This window comes from Zea mays, chromosome 7, assembly GCF_902167145.1.
Source record: "Zea mays cultivar B73 chromosome 7, Zm-B73-REFERENCE-NAM-5.0, whole genome shotgun sequence".
NCBI lineage: Eukaryota > Viridiplantae > Streptophyta > Magnoliopsida > Poales > Poaceae > Zea > Zea mays.
This window is the reverse complement of record NC_050102.1, coordinates 43,667,145-43,684,408: the sequence shown is the minus strand read 5'-3', so window position 1 is coordinate 43,684,408 and position 17,264 is coordinate 43,667,145. Positions and strand designations below refer to the sequence as shown.

The window sequence follows — 17,264 nt, the reverse complement described above, 5'->3', positions numbered from 1 at the left end:
CATTTATGGATGTTTGTGCATCCGGGGTGTTACAGTGGTCGGCTTTGGGAGGATTAGGGTTGGAAAAAACCTGGCTCTTCATGGGCTCCTCAATACGGAGTAGGACACCTTTGTGGTGTGGCCGAATCTCAGGATAAATTTTGTGTTCTTGCTTCATTCATCTTTGTGTTTATCTTTAGCGAACAAGGATTCGTGCGATTCTTCGTCTGTGTGGATTTTTTGTAGTTGTTCCACTAAATTCATCACATCTTTATCTAGATTGTCCTAAAAACTCATGCAAAAAGAATCTCTCATTGTTCTCCACATTGTTCGTGATTTAGATCTACTCTCACAGTTGAACTGGTTCAGTCTGGTTCAACCACCCCTGGTAGCGGTTGAACCAGCCTGCACCAGTTGAACTGGTAATTTGATTTTAGTTCGAAGTTTTTGTTGAAAATTTTAGATATACCCTATTCACCCTCTCTAGGCTGCTTTCATGCACCTATTTTTGGGCCAAATAAGAAGGCAACTTAGGTGCTTAAGAGCCTAGTCACTAACCTTAGAGGACCCAAACAAGTTTGGGTACGTAAATGAAATTGATTTTCTTTTGTAGGTAAATTACAAGGCTAAAGGAAGGTATTGGATGCTTAACATGGGATGCACTCAACACATGACTAGACATCAAGAGATGTTTAATTCAATTGATATAATTGGCAAATATGAGTTTCAAAGCATTACACTTGGTGATAATGGCATGGACAAAGTCAAAGGGCTTTGTAAGATGGAAATATCTAGTGACATGAGTATATCAAATGTGTTACTTCAACCTACTCTCGGTGGCACAATTACCTAATCTTGGTTTTAAGTGCATATTTGGTATTGATGATGTGGAGATATTAAGTAATGATGGATCAAATCTCATATTCAAAGGTTTTTGGTATGAGAACTTGAATTTGGTGGATTTGACTCAAAATAAGATCAATTATCAACTGTCTATTCTCCAAATCATGCTTGGATTGGCTATGGGATACAAATGTTGGCACATGTTGGCATGAATCAATTATATAAGCTTATCAAGCATGATCTAGTCAAGGGATTAAAAGATGTCATATTTTTAGAAGGATAGATTTTGTATCTCTTGTCAAGCTAGAAATACTCATTCAAACAAGAGTATAATGAGCAATAGTAGGCCATTGGAATTATTGAATATGTCTTTATTGGACCAACCACATACACAAGCATTAGTAGCAACAAATATGGATTACTTCTCAATGTCCACATGAGTTTTCTATCTCAATGACATGAAGTCTTCATCATCCTCAAAACATTTGTCAAGAGAAATGAGAATGAATTTGAATTTAAAATCAAGAAATTGAGGAGTGATAATGGAAGTGAGTTTAGAAACACAAGAATGGATGAGCTATGTGATGGCATGGGAATTAAGCATGAGTTTTCAGCAAATACATTCCATAATCTAATGGTCATGTTGAGAGAAATAATATGAGACTCTTGATACAGAATGGTTTATGCTTATAGTGAATACAATGTTAGTGATTCTTTTTGGGAGGAAGCAATCAATGTGGCATGTCATGCTAGAAATAGGATCTATTGTCATTGGTTATTGAAGAAGACACCATTTGAGTTGTTGATAAGAAGAAAGCCAAACATTTATGATTTTAGAGTATTTGGCTGTAAATGCTACATTCTCAAGCAATGCACAAGATTGGGCAAGTTTGAGAAGAAATGTGATTAGAATTTTCTACTTGGATACTTGAGATCAAGCAAAGCATATGTAGTCTACAACAAGACACATGGCATAGTTGAAGAAGTGCATGGCATTGGATTTTATGAAACAAACGGCTCTCAAGCTCAAGATGACAACTTTTTTAGATGATGTGAGAGGTATCCAACTAATCAATGTGATGAATAACATTAGAATTAGTAATATGACACCAAGAGAGGTGATAGATGAAAAATATGACAAAGATCAAGTGGTCCTTCCAATATTTATGCAAAAAATGATCAACCAAGCACAAGTGGTTCTCATGATCAAAATCAAAGTCAACTAGTGCAAGATCAACAAATGGCTAGTTCAACTTAAGTAGCACAATTTAATGATCAACCAAGCTCAACTAATCAAGATCAAGTTATCCAACAAATCATAATTATAATAAATAATCCATTAGACCAAATACTTAGAGATTTAAGGAGTGGTGTGCAAACAACATCAAGGACTATTGGTATTGGTCCTATTGGAGACTGAGAATTCAGGACTTCAGTCACCTTTGAACCAACAAGGCAGAAGGCACCCGATGATATTTCCCGATTAAGTAACACGTAACGTGAAAGTTGTGGTCACGCCGAACCATAGCAGCCTCCCATAAAAAGTACTAGGCTAGTTGAGGTCAGTGCAAGTTTAACAATGGTCGGTTTGCTTTGGGCAAGCAAGCGAGCTATTGTAAGTTATGCCGACCGTTTCACAAGGGGACAACGCACGGCCGGCCTGAAAAACTAGTCACTGACCCTGTCAAGAGCAACGAAACGGATGCTTCGTTTTCACAGCACGCTTCGGCTCCAACTTTTTGTTGCTTTCTCTCAGGCAAGAACTGGACTCCGAAGGATATACCCAAGCCCCACCACTGGCCTTTTTTGTGGAGTCAACATTCTACTAATTTGATAAAAATTGTTCTGATTTAAAAAAAAAGTAGGTTGAACAACGTTTTTTCTTACCGGATCACGGTCAGAATTTCCAGCTGTTTGATGATCTGATTTCGTTTTCATTCCGGTACCAGTGGATTGGATAGCCAGCGAGAAAAAAATATATCATATTTTATTGTCTCCCATCTTGAATCTGCCCTGCACCAGGCACGACAGCTGTAACCTTAAAAATCTACTCACGGCTGCTCTATAAAAGGTGATGCAGTGAAGGAGCATTCAGACGGAGAGAGAGCCAAGAGCCAAAGAACGAGGCGACATGGCATGGTATTGACTTGGCTCATCTCTCGCCCACACCAGAATCCACAAGTGCCGGAGGAGGTGAGCCGAGCCAATATCACTTCATGTCATCTAGCGTTCTGCGACTGAAGAAACAAACTACTGTAAGTTCACCGTCAGGAATTCTTGTTGCCACTGTTCAAGCTCCTTGGTTTCCATTGGCACGATGGTGAACTTCACTCTTTGTACAAGCGAAGAAAATTCACTGGGGGGAGTGATGCTCCTACCGGCTTAGCTGTAGTCCTGTAGATTTGTGATGTTTTTCTTGGCACAACTTTTTTTTGTTTCCTTTGTTGCCATCTCGGTTTGCTTGTTTCAGAAACTCTGTTTATGGTACTCATTATTCATTCTGGTGTGTGCATTACACATAGCATATAGCCTTTTGACTTTCATAGATTCCCCCCCTCCCCCAGGGTTTACACAAGATAAGAAAATTTGGTATGAAACTGTTATATTGGGCAGAAATTTATATTGTAGACAGACAACATCTGAACGGACAGGAGATATATACTTGGCACTGACACTTTTGAAGGAGCACAGATTTTCTTTACACCACACGGAAAATGTTAGTAGTGTTGGTACTCCCTCCGTTTATTCCTGTAAAGGCCTAACAGTTTCAATATTCTTGCCAATTTTGAGGCGTACATGGTCAAACTAATCTCTTTTCACGCTTCATTTCCTAATTACTCATGCCTGTTAACCACAAAAACTAATCCCTCGCGCTCCCAAAGGGTTCGAAGGATGGTCAAGCATTTCTCTCAAGCCGCATATACAGGTAACGCCAAAGGAAGACTTGAAGGTTGCTTGTAGCTAGCAACACAGGCAAAGCAACATTTCTTGTGTTATCACTTTAGTGGATGGCAATGTCAACCTAGCGCACGGCCTACAGGTTGCACATGAATGTTTCAAAAGAGATAGCACAAGTTTGAACCCTTAATCAATGGCCAAATGAGATAGATGCTGCAACTGTCATTTTTCTTGTACTAGACATTTATTATACCTGATCATACATTCCTGACAAGAGACTACTGTAGTTCTGAAATAATAGCCAGACATTTTCTGAAAGATGGATCCTTTTTTACCTCACATCTGAAACACAAGGGTATACAGCAAGTAGCTAGCCATGCATTTTTGAAAAGTACTGAAGTGTATTGTAGCAGAATGGTTAACCAAACAGTTGCAGGAAGCACACATTTTAACATATCAGTTATATTGGCTAGTAAAAGGAGCATCCAAGTAAAAAAATGAACTCCAATAGAATATCCACAGGTTGCAAGAAACCAGTAAAACAACGTGAGTAAGTAAAATGAGATATCGTTGAATTAGCTAGCACGGTCCAATCAAGCTTAAGCACACTGCTACGAATCTGGCTCCGTGAATTAACAGCAATACCAATGTCCAGTCTTATCCTGCCATTTATTTATAATTTGTTTCACAGTATTGACCATTCATTTTTCTTTTAACGCAAACAATCGCTAAAACTTCAATGGTAGCAAGTGATTTTACAACATGTTGGCTCCTGATGTCCAGTTTGCTTATAGTAGGCAGGGCCCCTCAGGCCTCATCCTTGACAATAGAGCAAGTAACTTGTAAACCATCAGTTGTGAACTTTACAGCTCCTTTGGCAAGGATGACACATGACAGCTATTTTGTTTTCCTCTCTTGATGAGCTTTAAATTCAAGCTAAAATTGAAATATTACTCGAGACTCGTGTATTTTATTTCTACCTTAATGAAATGACACACAAGAAAAAAAAAAGAAATATCACTGATTTATCAACCAACCTTTTGTTTTATGCCCCATTGGTTTCTCAAACAACTTGGTATTGTTTTATTACTCAGTTGTTAATGAGGTCTGCACTTGAAGCATTTCCTGAAGATTAGCTTCCAAAACAGAGTACTGACTGGATTTGACCATCTTCCTTACAAACTAGCAAATTAACTACTACACTTCTTCTTTTAACCATATCAACAGTGGAAGTTCATAGGTGGGTGTTGTAACTGCTGATGTTGTCAGATTTTTAATGCCATCGCTGAAGCTGTATGGCTACATTCTCTCAGCACTTAAAACAAGCTTGGAGGCTTAGCTGAGTAGAAATTGTCTTGTATAATTTTCCACATAACCTGTTTGAATACACATCTTTTGTAGTTATATGAACCCGTATGGTGGCAAAAGCTAAGACTTAGTAATCACTGATCACTACAAGTTCCAGATGGAATTTTAGTTGTGATGAATTCAAATGCATATTTGTTTCCAAACAGAAGCACGGCTTCTGGTAATGTTCCGCTAGCGAATTTAGGGGGATTACCGGGATCAGCCGACCCTTAGCAAAACAATGTTAAAGTTTAAGAAAAATTTATAATTTTATACAAAAGTGACGCTACTGATCCAGCAATATTCTTGGTTACTTGCATTAATTAATAGGAACTTCTACAAGAGCCATCGTTCCCCTCATTCAAGACTCGTAAACACTATCACAGAGGAATACTGTGCAGTGTGCACGTACATTTTGGGAACAGGCTTCCTAGTAAACTCAGTCCGAACAGTGAAGCATGCAAAATCATTGAGCGTCAGAACTCTGAATCAAGAACCTAATCAGTATTCACCTACCTTGTTCGCTGGCCACAAACCGGACCTCGCCTTTCTCCTCCATCCTGGGCAACCTGAGTCGCCAGACCACTCTGCCCGCTGGGTCGGAGCCTTGTCCTCTTGTCCCGGCCACAAATCCTGAAGTTACTGCTACCGTTGGGACGGGATGGGCGTGACTTCGCCGACGGGAGGGTACGGACGGAGCCGCGACCGACTCTCGTAGTCGTAGGCTCGTAGCGCAGTGAGATCCCGAGAGGGTCTCGGACAATAAAACCCGAGGAGCTGGGCCTGGCTGTACGATCCGGCCTGCGTTTTCTAGATGGGCCTCCCATGTGACTAGTAGCTGACTGGATGGGCCTCAACATGGTTCCTTGGTGTTGCGGGTGTGCTCCAGCCCCAAGTGTCCGAGTCTTTCCGGCGAAGGGTTTCGGACAGAGAAGATGGCGACGGCGGCGGCAGGGTTGGCTCCGGCAAAGGAGGTGGTGGAGAAGAAGGTGGAACTCCTGAAGGAGGTATTGTCTACCTCCCCATACTTCGACACCTCTATTTTTGTTTCGTGTAGTTCTCCACGCAAGCTTCCTGCTACTGTTCTCCGAATTCGGCTGGTGGATGAGAGAAATAATTTGCCGCATGGATTTGGTTTGGTCTGCGCAGATACGGGCGCACGAGGTGGCGATCGCGGAGCTAGACAACCTGAATCCCTCCCGAGTCAGCCTCTTCCCCTCTGTCTCCCTCCCTTGCTTGCGGTTTGTGTCAGGTGCTGCGAGATGGTACTGGTATCAAATTACCAATGGCTACCACTAGGTTGCTCGCCAGTGATAAACTGATGCTGTACACTTTCAATTAATCTTATTTCAATACATTAGTAATCAGATGACAATCGTGAAGCACCGGTAGAAGCTTTGATTATCCAGGTTGCGAGCAAGAGCACGGATATGCTTACTGGATCTGGGTCAAATTTTGAGTAGCTTGCCTCGTCACGAACTCACAGCTTGTCCATCGTACTCACAGTTTCTTGCTTTGCAACAGGCGGTGTACCAGAAAGCTGGCAACATCTTCTTCCGTAAGAGCGTCAAATCGGTGATCACAACGGAGCAGAGTAACCGCTATAGCATTGCATCTTTGTCCAGTTACTTTCTCTCCTTAGCTTGCATTGTCTAACATTAGTGTGGTTTTATGATTTGCTATGGGTTACAGAGCAACTTGACCAAGCCAAGGCTCGGCTGAGCAAGCTGAACCAAGCTTGATGGGCAGCACGCTACAAATGTTGACCTTGAACAAAATAGAGCATGCAGATTTGAATGGACTTCTCGTTGCTCATTAATTCTGCAGTTGGGCGTTGTGGACATAATCCATGTGTAATGCTACTTTCTTTTTCATGAGATGTATGGCTAGTGTGGTCGTGAAGTTTGGTTAAGCCTTTTGAGCCCGATTCAGTGTTAAAAATCTAGAATTTCAACTAAAGGAGTACATGAGCTGAATAGATTTCTAAAAATCTATGGATTTCTCTAGTTTAATCTCAAATCTCTTCTTACCCTACGTCTTTTAGATTTCTGTCATCCATTTTTTTAAAATATTAATCAATTGCCACTCCTATTGAATTATTTTTATTTTTTTATTTGGAGGCCTCTACTCGACTTGTTGTCCGATGTGACCTGGCAACGGTTAGAGTTGCCATCGTCTCTGGAGGTCGGTGATGTAACTTAGTTGTCACTGAACCATCATGTTCGTCACTCGTATTTGATCATTTCAGGAGATCAAAACAAGACAACACAATTAAATCAAACTTCACCTTCACTTTTAACTCCATCTATCTCGGATGAAAGACGATTAAAGGATGATGTTGGTCACTTTTCAATTGTTACATGTCATAGAAAACAAGGCAACACAAAATTAAGAGACAAGAACCTTCATCCTCAAGATAATACACCTTCAGTGTAACAACTTGATGATGAAGGTTTTAATGTATAACAAAAAACAAAATTGTTATGTACTCGACTTCAATCCTCTAAAGGCTTGTTCGGTTATTTTCAATCCATATGGATCGGAGGGGATTCATACGGATTTAGAGAGATTTTGATTTACTAGGGATTGAAACCCCTTCAATCCCCCTCAATCCATACGGATTAGGGTAGAACCGAACAAACCCTAAAGGTGTTGAAATCAAGGCGGCAACATGTGTTGATACATGAAGACCTTCGTCCTGAGGTTGATAATGTTTTGTGGTATGAGTTCGAAGGACAAAAGGCCTTCGAACAAGAATGCATAACAGAAATGAAATATGATGTAAAGAGACAAACAAAATAATACATGAGAGCATATCTCTATTGCCTTAGCATTTTCAATGTCTCCCATTACATTAGCTGAATTTACAATCATACCTTCGGCTCCTTAATAGTGGGATGCACGAAGGTTCTTCGAAGGCTAAGCACTACGAAGTTATGGCCCTTGGGAAAAGGTACTTTATGCAAGACAATGTTCATCTATTTATAGAGAGACGAACCGCCTTTGCACATATTTACCATAGTGTCCATCAAGGCTTTCCATACGCTGTTTACAAATGATATATGGTTAATATCGTATTTTCTCTATCTTCTCTATCTTCGGCTTTGCGGGTTTCAACCTTCGTCATTCAGTGGCTTCCTTTTCGACTTGTGTTTGAAGTCAATGCCTTCAGTCACCGTTTCTACCACTTGCGTATAGACGAAACGTCTTTGTTTACTGCTTTCGTCGAAGGTCAGCTTCGTCGGTAAGAAGAGATGTTCCTGAAAACACACTTACTCATGGTGAAGCTATGTGTTAGTCAGTTGATTGTTTCTTCGTCAACAAGTGACCTTTGGCATGGCTTTTGTTGTGTCCTTAAAGCAGTCATGCAATACAGTTAAACAGAGGACCTTCGACAATGTAGGCCCCAACAATAGTGTCACACCCGGTTTTAGAAGGCAAACCGAATGCGAACCATGTACATGCCAGGATCATAAATTCACGTACACAACAATTACATAGTTGGACATCATCACGCATTGCTCAAAACAATAGCGGGAATAAGTACTTTATTATATCATGATGTCCAAGACATCCACAGAGTCATTAACTTAAGTCATAATCATAATCAAAGTGCTGAACGAAACACAGTACGATAAGGCCTTCACAGGCAGCTGACTGGGGGTTTGCCACTTGAAAGTGTCACGATCCCCAAGAGGGGGGTGAATTGGGCTTTTCTAAAAATTCACCAACAATTAAACCCTAAGCAAGAGCCCAGCTTCACCCAACTACTAGCAATAAGTAAATACTACTAGAAAAACAACAACCCTAAGTCATTACTTCAAATACTTGCTAAACAATTGAACAAAGAGAAATGCTTAAATTAAATGCGGAATGTAAAGCAAGGTTGAGAAGACTCCTCCATTTTTTTGCTGAGGTATCGAAGAGTCGGCACTCTTCCCTAGTCCTCGTTGGAGTACCCGCGCAAGGGTATCGCTCCCCCTTGGTCCTCGCAAGAACCAAGTGCTCACTATGAGGTGATCCTTTGCCACTCCGACGCGGTGGATCCCTCATGACCGCGTACAATCTTGAGCCAGGTCACCAACAAATCCTCCAGGGTGATCACCGCGCTCCAAACACCACCAAGCCGTCTAGGTGATCTCGATCACCAAGAGTAACAAGCCATAGACTTTCACTTGACCATGAGAAGCCTAATGCATGTGGTGTGTGCTCTAGGTGGCTCTCACTTGCACTAATGAGGTCCTAACACGGGATTAAGATTTTCTAATCACCCCACTAGGCTTTGTGTTGCTTGCAATGCTCTAGCAATGTGTGGGCTTTAATGTGGGCAGCAAGACACTCAATGAGGTAGGTGGAGGGGGTATAACTAGCCACACCCACCAAACTAGCTGTTACCTGGCTGTTCTACGCATAGACGCACCGGACAGTCCGGTGCGCCACCGGTGCGCCAACGGTCGGCTCCAACGGCTAGTTATGACAGCTAGCCGTTGGGCTAATGGCGCACCGGACATTGAACAGTACTTGTCCGGTGCACACCGGACAATCCGGTGTGACCGCTAAAATTCAACTTCCCAACTCGTTGCTCTCGGGGGCAGAGGTGCTGCCCCCAGGGCTGGCTGGCCCCACTGTCAGGGGCGCACGGGACAGTCCGGTGCACACCGGACAGTCCGATGACCCTAAGACAGAAACCCTAACTTCTTTTTCCTTTGGTTTTTCTAAACCGTTTTGCTCTAACTTGTGAGTGTGTTATAGAGTGATACCTAGCACTAGATGTGAGTGTGAATATGCACCAACACTACACTAGAAATACTTTGGTCAAACTACTCATCCACAACCCCTCTTTATAGTACGACTAAAATAAAAATAGAAGACCTAATTCTATACCAAGTGTCCGCAACTCCTTCGCTACTCGGAATATGAAGACCTTCATCTTTTAATTCGTCTCTTCAGCCGTCGCTTCAAGTTCTCATCTCAGGGATTGTTTTCACCGTTGTAGCACAACTTTCTGTAATGCAACCTAACTTACCATTTGCTCTGCAAAACACACGTTAGTCATATATAATCATATGTTGTCATTAATCACTAAAACAAACCAGGGGCCTAAATGCTTTCAATCTCCCCCTTTTTGGTGATTGATGACAACCCTACAAAAGTGTGAGAGTAGTTTGTTTGTTTTTGTGTCAATAGAGAATATGGTTAGTTATACTCAATAATTTTGATAGAAAAAGTCGTGTAATAAAATAGTAAGTTTAGGCGCATACACAACGTAAGTTTCTTGTTCATATAAGAATGAAATGAAATCCATGAACAAGAACTGAACGACTGGTGATAACATCATAGATGAGAACATAATACACACACAGTCATTAACAAACATCGAGAGCATATCATAGAGTTTGTGAGTTAAGCATCATACACAAGTGGAGCTAGTACAGAGAGTATCAAGCATATATTACATCAAAATATCCATATATATTACATCAAAATATCAAAAGGCACTCTCAACTAACTCCCTAACCCCCCTAGTTCTCACAACTCATATCTCTCCCCCTTTGGCGGCAAACACCAAAAGGGTTACCCGAACCTACATACCAGAAGAGGAATGCGGAGGCAAAGGCGCATCAGGCTGCGGTCGAGGTAGAAGTGCAAACGAGAGCTGAGGATCAGAGTTAGTCTTGGATCCAGGATCTGCAGTAGAAGCTGGTGCTGGTGCTGACTCTAACGTAGGCTGTGTAATAGGATCCACCTGAGCTGGAGCAGTCATGGACACCGCCACGACAGCAGTGGTAATAGCAGTCGCAGGTGGCACTAGCGGCTGAGCGCTGATGGGTCCGACGATTGGTGTCGAGAAATCCAGGGTGACCGGCCTAAGCGGAGAGATAGAAGGACCAAATGAGTGGAGTGGGGGTCCTGACTGAAGAGTGGGAACAACAACAGCCTAAAGAGCCGGAGGAGGAGCAGACTGCACTGGTGGAAGCTAAACACCAATGTGCTGAAGAATATGCGTCATGAATGCCCGGTGCTCTGCCCTATCTGCAAGGAGCTGCTGTTGCAGGGTGTCCTGGTGGTCCTAAATAGTCTGAAACATTGATAGCATCCGTTCAGACATCTGCTGCTGAATAGCTACCTATCGGACCTACTCTGCCGCTAGATGAGCCTGCTGGTGAGTAAGATACTGAAGAATAGCAGCTAAGGTAGGGTCAATATATAGCTGGAGGGACAACAGGAGTAGCACTGGAACTACTGGCCTCATGATCATGAGAACACAGTGGCACAGGAGGCGGTGGTGGGATCCCTAGGTCCTCATCATCATCGGAAGAAGAATCTACAATGGCAGCTTGAGCCTCAAATTTTCTGATAGCCTCATCCTCAGCCTTGATATCTGCTACTGGATCTGGCGCTAGAACTGGGTTCTCAGGAGCTGGGCGATAGAAGACGAACTGAAGGCGAGAGGCCTCGAGGGTGGCCTGGAGTTGAGGAGACCTGATTAGCTGCGCAAAGATGTGACAGAGATAGTGGGCATACAACAGCTAACGGCGAGCATTGAGACCATCCAACAATGTATCCTCGATCTCACAGATAAGAAAATCAACCACATCGAACTCTGAGTGTGAAATTAGAGCACCAAGTAGCCAAAGCTGAATATGTGTGGTGGCCTCCCTGTATCCCATCCTGGGTAGCAAAGTCCGTCTCATCAGCTCATAAAGAAACTTCGTTGCTAGAGTGAAGTTGGCAAGAGAACGTCGTGATCCATCTATGAATGAAGGTCTAAATAGGGTAGCGACGTGAGCTGTAGCTAGTCCAACTCCGCCGTGAGGGCAATAGGGAGGATCTAACGTGTCGTAGCACAAGCTGTGGAGCCTGGTCGTCGACTCAGGAAAACCAAAGAGCTATCTGATCTGAGTGGCATGCAGAGTGACATCCTCGCGCTCAAAGCGGAACCTCAACCACTGATGATCAGGGTCTATCCTAACTGTGGCATAGAATACTCTGACCCACTCCTCAATGTATCTTCCACTAGAGGTCAGAAGTGAAAGCAAACCTGGTAGATAAGAGAGGTGACCCTCTAACTCGGCACAGGCGGCTGACAGAAACGTAGGAGATCCAAAAGCCGGTGCGCCCTCAAAGCAATCTGAGCTAACAACTGTGCCCTGAAGAAGGACTCCTGAGTCCTGGTACTGAAGAGCGGCGCAGCTGCTGGGTTCCTCTAGGCTGGCAACCAAGACTCCACGTATACGTGTATGAACCGACGTACCCGGGCAACAGTGGCTCGCTAATGATCAAGCAGATGTGGATCAGCAGCAAGCGGTCTCACATCAGTCTCGTCACCTGAAGCGAGGTGGAGGAATAGGCGGAGCGGAAGCGGGAGCAGTGGAGGTGGTGGACACAGCAGGCGTGGTGGATGGCTCGGGAGCGATAGGAGCTGGCGAAGTAAGAGGTGGAGTGGCAACTATGGTGGAAGGAGTGGGGGAGCAGTGGAGCGAGGCCGAGACGCGAGGCGATGAACCAGATAGGCAATTTGATCAGAAGAAATCTGGAGCTGGCCTCCCCGCTCAGCCTAGTCTGCTGCTGCTGTCGCTGCAAGTGCTGCACGAGCGGCTCTATCCATACGTCTCTTTTTCCTGCCTTCTTGCTGCTCAAGATAGACAGTCTTCCCTTTGACCTATCTGAAGGGGCGAAGAGGGTCCTCATCATCTCCTCCCCCTGACGGTGTGACATTCTTTGTCCGCACCATCCTCACCTGACTGCTACAAGGTAGAGTGCAAAGATAAGCGAGAGTAGAGAGTAGTAGATAAGGTCCCAAATAGAGTGATAGCTACCTGGGAACTTCGAGAGACAGAGGGAAAAGATCCAGGCATGACAGGAGATAAGCACGCGAGCAGGCGAAGTCACTGAAATGATAGAAGAGGTGAGCACGTATTAGTCACATAGTCATAAGTATATGAAATGTGAATAAATACATACACAGAGAGTTATGACACAAAAACTGAGTGATTTGGAGAAACAGAGGTCAAATGACGTGAGAACGACGTTTGAACGATGAATTGTGCCATATAGAGTTTGAAATTCAAAATGAGGCATGAAATGACTTGGAATTGAGCCAATACTTCACGAATAGGTATATATGAGTGAAGTGTGTGCTTGGTTTGAAGTTTGGCTGAGAAAACATATTTGTGGCACTCGGCTCAGAAAGGTTCACTATAAAGGTAGAGAGGTGGTGTAACTGGTGTCTGGGATATCAGATAGGCGTGAAATTGGTGAGAGCGTTACTGGAAGTGGCAGGAGTGTGTTATTAAAAGTTGGGGGTCGATTTGAGCAATTTTAACTGGTTTGGGCATTTCACCGAACATGTGGCATGCAGTATTTTGAATTGTGGGTGAAATGGCTATTTGAGGGTTTAAACCCTCCCAAAGGGAGATGGAAACCTACAGGAAGACTCAATAGAGGACAAGACACACACTCATGCACTTGATTCACAGGGATTTCATAGGATTTGAAGGATTTTCAAAAAGGGGTGTGAAGCACCTCACTGCATAGAGAATATCAGAGGGAGAGGGGGAAGAGAAGCATGGGTAGCTCACCAAGGGAAAGAGGAGCACCAGCTCGAGCTGGAGGAGCTCGCCAGAGAGCAGCCCCGGTGGCAGCGAGGGGGGGGGGGCAAATTGCCTGGCAGACAGAGAGCAGAGAGCTGGCTGCGCGACAAAGAGAAAGGAGCTTGGGCTCGGGCTCGGGAGGAGAAGGTTTTTTAAAAACCGGTTATGGGCACACCGGACAGTCTACAGTGCCTGTCCGGTGCACACCGCACAGTGCAGCACAGGAACAGATCTGTGCGCGCCCAGTCGGTGCACCAGACATTGCACAATGTAGTGTCCGGTGCACACCGAACTGTTCGATGAGCCCAGACAGAGGGAATTTTGAAATTTTCTTGGAAATTTTGAACCAAACCAAATCCCAACTTATAAGCACACAAAAGAACGCCTGTTGGGACAGGTATTGGTACCCTCACATATTCTCTCATATTTTTCAAAATATTGTGCCATAGGCTAGATAGTTTTTAGAGAAAATAGGCAAATGGTGAGATTTGCATTTGGGTTCTGCACTAGAGGTTTCATGAACGAATTGAGTTGTGAATACTCCCCCTAAGTGCAGTACCAAATGCGTATCTCAAGAACTAACAATTGCATGGTAAATGAAATTTAAGTACAAAAAGCTTAAACGCTAGGACTTATCAAGTTTGAGCCCGAGTTAAGCTTTTTCACTCGCTTTGTTGGCAGTTATCTTAACTAGGTTAGACAAGCCCTAGATGCAATACAAGAAATTTAAATATGCAATACAAGCTTGACATAACCATTTTATCATTAAGTAAAATTTCTGAGATCAAGAATATTTAGCTCATTCCTCAGCTGCTGAATCAAAGGAGCCCATTCCTCCTACGTAGAAAACTGAAGAACCGTCTACCATGCCGAAGGCACCCTCAGCCGAGCAAGCTGAGGCAAAGATTGGTAAAGATAAGGCCGAAGAGCAAAAAACTGAAAAAATGTTAGGAATTTTAAGCCCTTCGGCAGCAGTAACAGTGCCGAAGATACAAAAAGGTCTTGCGGCAACTCCCAAAAGAAGAAGAATGACAAATGTACTAGATGTGCTAGAATCAGTAAAGGCTTCAAGCTCTACTCCTTCAGGGAAAATTGCCGAGGCTTCAAAAATACAAATCGAAGCTGAAACAAAACCGGCCGAAGTTGAAACTACTGTGAGCCAGGCTAGTGCCGAAGCTGGGCCTTCAGAGCCTGCTGAGAAAAAACCCTCGGAAATTGAAGAGAAGACAGCAGAGGAAGAGGCTATAGAACAGACTTCACCTAAAAAAGTTGCCGCTCCTGCTCCCGAAGCTTTAAAAGAAAGTATTGAATATATCATCTGTCATGCTTCGGGAAAAAGACTCTCTAAAGAAGAAGAACGAGAAGCTCAACACTATGCCCAAAAGCTGAAATATCCGAAGGGGGAATTAGTGTTTAACGACAGCGGAGAAGAAGATTTTTTGTACTGTCTCCCGGATAGCAAAGAGATATCTGTTTGCCGGGAGATGGGTAGAAGCTTCGGGTTCCCAACGTTAGAAGATGGCCTCTCAGTACTGTCGAAGGATGAATTGGCCGACAGTTTGGCATATAATAGTATAAAGGTGCGAAAATCAATTTTTGTATTTAAAAACGAATTATTTCACTTGTTTATACTTAATACTATACTCCTTTTGCAGGGCTTGATCCTTAGCAATGCCCTCAGGGCACAGAAAAATATCGAAGATGAAGGGCGCACAATGGCTCTGAACAACCTTTGTTCAGAGGTGATTGAACTAAGGAACGAAGGCCTTGAAAAGGATAAAATATTAATTTCATTGGTAAACAAGATAAAAGAAGACGAAGCTAGTTCCAAAGTTCAAGCTGAGGCCCTGAAAAGTGAAATTGAAGACCTTCGAAAACAGTTAGCCGAGGCCAAATTAAAATGCGTTGTTGCCGAAGCTGATCGAGATACCAGCGAATACTGGAAAAATTATTTTGAAAAATTAGTTGCAGAGCTTCGCGCATCCAAAGAAAGATGCTTTGAAAAATCTGTGGAGTGTGTGAAAAAGATAAAGGCTAGCTTCGCCAATGTGGGCGCGTACTCAAACGAAGACAACTTCATACTGGGCGACCTTGAGGGCGTCATCGAGTGGATCAATAGTGAAGCCGAAGCTTTTGAGGAGATTTTGAGTGACCGCGGGGACGTCTGTGCATTCTCTGGTGCTAGGGGAGTTGCAGCCGTTTTGGAGAAGGCAGGTTGCGAACATGTTAAAACATTGGCCTAGGCCGAAGCTGCCTTTTCTGTTGACGATACGAAGGACCCCTCGGCCGAAGCGAGTTTCATAGGCGGAATTTTTTTTACTGATATCTGGGAAAATGACGGCCGAGGGATGGCTCATGAAATAATAAAGAAGAGCAAAAAGGATATTCATGACGCTCGAGAAGCAACAAAAGAAGCTGAAAAAGCTGCGAAACTCGAAAGACGGATAAGTATTACTTAATGGCTTTTAGCTTTGTTGTTTATTTTTGTGACTTCGAACTAATTTATGTCTTCTACCGCAGCTGAACTATCTTCTCCCCAAGAGCCATTTGACCCACTGGCCGACCCAGAGACAAAGAAAACAATAGAAATTATTAATATGGCCGAAGCTATTGTAGACGAAGTTATTACCAAACTGCTAACCGAAGCTGCAGAAAAAGTTCTGAAGGAAGAAGAGTAGCTATTGTAAAAACATTTCTAGAATATTAATGTAACATTTGCTGAACTATGTTTGTAATATTTGGTGCTTATAGATTTGAATGTAATATATGAATTGTTCGTAATTCAGTTCTTTGCGATGCATGAAACTTTATGTACATACCGTTTTTGAGCCTTCGGCGAAAAAAACACCTTCCCTTCTTTTTATGCTTCGTAAAGAAGAGTTTTTATGCCTCGTAAGAATCATCCACATTTTGTAAAATCATCAATACTTTGTAAACAATAAATTCCTCTTTCCTCATCAGAACTGATGAAGTTGTAATTCTCAGCTTACTTTGTGCCTTGGCATCTTTCCATTTTTTGTAAAGCATTCTCCGAAGATCAGCCTCGTTTCCAATTGATGTAATTGATGTGATATGATGTATGATGTGATGCTATGCGATATGATGCGATGATATGATGCAAAGAATGATGCTAATGCCGAAGACACATACCTACGCTGAAACACAATATCTGCGTCCCCTTAGGAACCATCAAAAATCTCTTTGCCGTTTATTTTTTGGCTTCACCACTTATTTTTTGGTGTAAGTTCTGCATCCCCTTAGGAACGTCTTTTGAACTTCTTCGCCTTCTATTTTGGTGGTATTCGCGTTGACTTTTCGTGATTCGCCTTATATTTCGGCGGTATTCGCGTTGACTTTTCGCGCTTCGCCTTATATTTCGGCGGTATTTGGCTCTGCATTCCCTTTGGAATGACTTTTGAGCAGAAAACTTACACTGCGCTCCCTTAGAAACGACTTTTTGTAGCTTTGGCAACTTACACTGCACTCCTTAGGAATGACTTTTTGTAGCTTCGGTGAGACTTGCAATGCGATTTTTAACTCTGTATTCCCTTAGGAACGACTTTTGAGCTTCAGTATTCAGCAATTTTTGAGCTTCGTGAGTCT

General features: G+C 43.0%; 1 protein-coding gene, 1 long non-coding RNA gene and 1 other non-coding gene across 4 annotated transcripts; 2 read left to right on the top strand and 1 right to left on the bottom strand.

Annotated features, from left to right (window-relative positions):
• The first annotated feature begins 485 nt into the window (after positions 1-485).
• Positions 486-7,022, top strand: LOC100278221 (Prefoldin chaperone subunit family protein). 2 transcript variants are annotated; one of them, NM_001351007.1, is made up of 4 exons: positions 5,923-6,074; positions 6,217-6,270; positions 6,592-6,661; positions 6,760-7,022. In NM_001351007.1, the coding sequence occupies exons 1-4, from the start codon at positions 6,003-6,005 to the stop codon at positions 6,807-6,809; spliced, it is 246 nt and encodes an 81-aa protein (NP_001337936.1). In that variant the 5' UTR covers positions 5,923-6,002; the 3' UTR covers positions 6,810-7,022. The 2 variants fall into 2 exon arrangements, with proteins under 2 accessions (XP_008652329.1, NP_001337936.1); XM_008654107.4 differs by lacking the exon at positions 6,760-7,022 and having other exon boundaries at positions 486-6,074; positions 6,592-6,723.
• Positions 2,941-3,052, top strand: MIR171g (microRNA MIR171g). The gene has a single exon (NR_121097.1). It is a non-coding gene; the product is annotated as a microRNA MIR171g (primary transcript).
• LOC100192915 (uncharacterized) lies at positions 5,447-5,788 on the bottom strand. The gene has a single exon (NR_156482.1). It is a non-coding gene; the product is annotated as an uncharacterized lncRNA (long non-coding RNA).
• Positions 7,023-17,264: the final 10,242 nt, after the last annotated feature.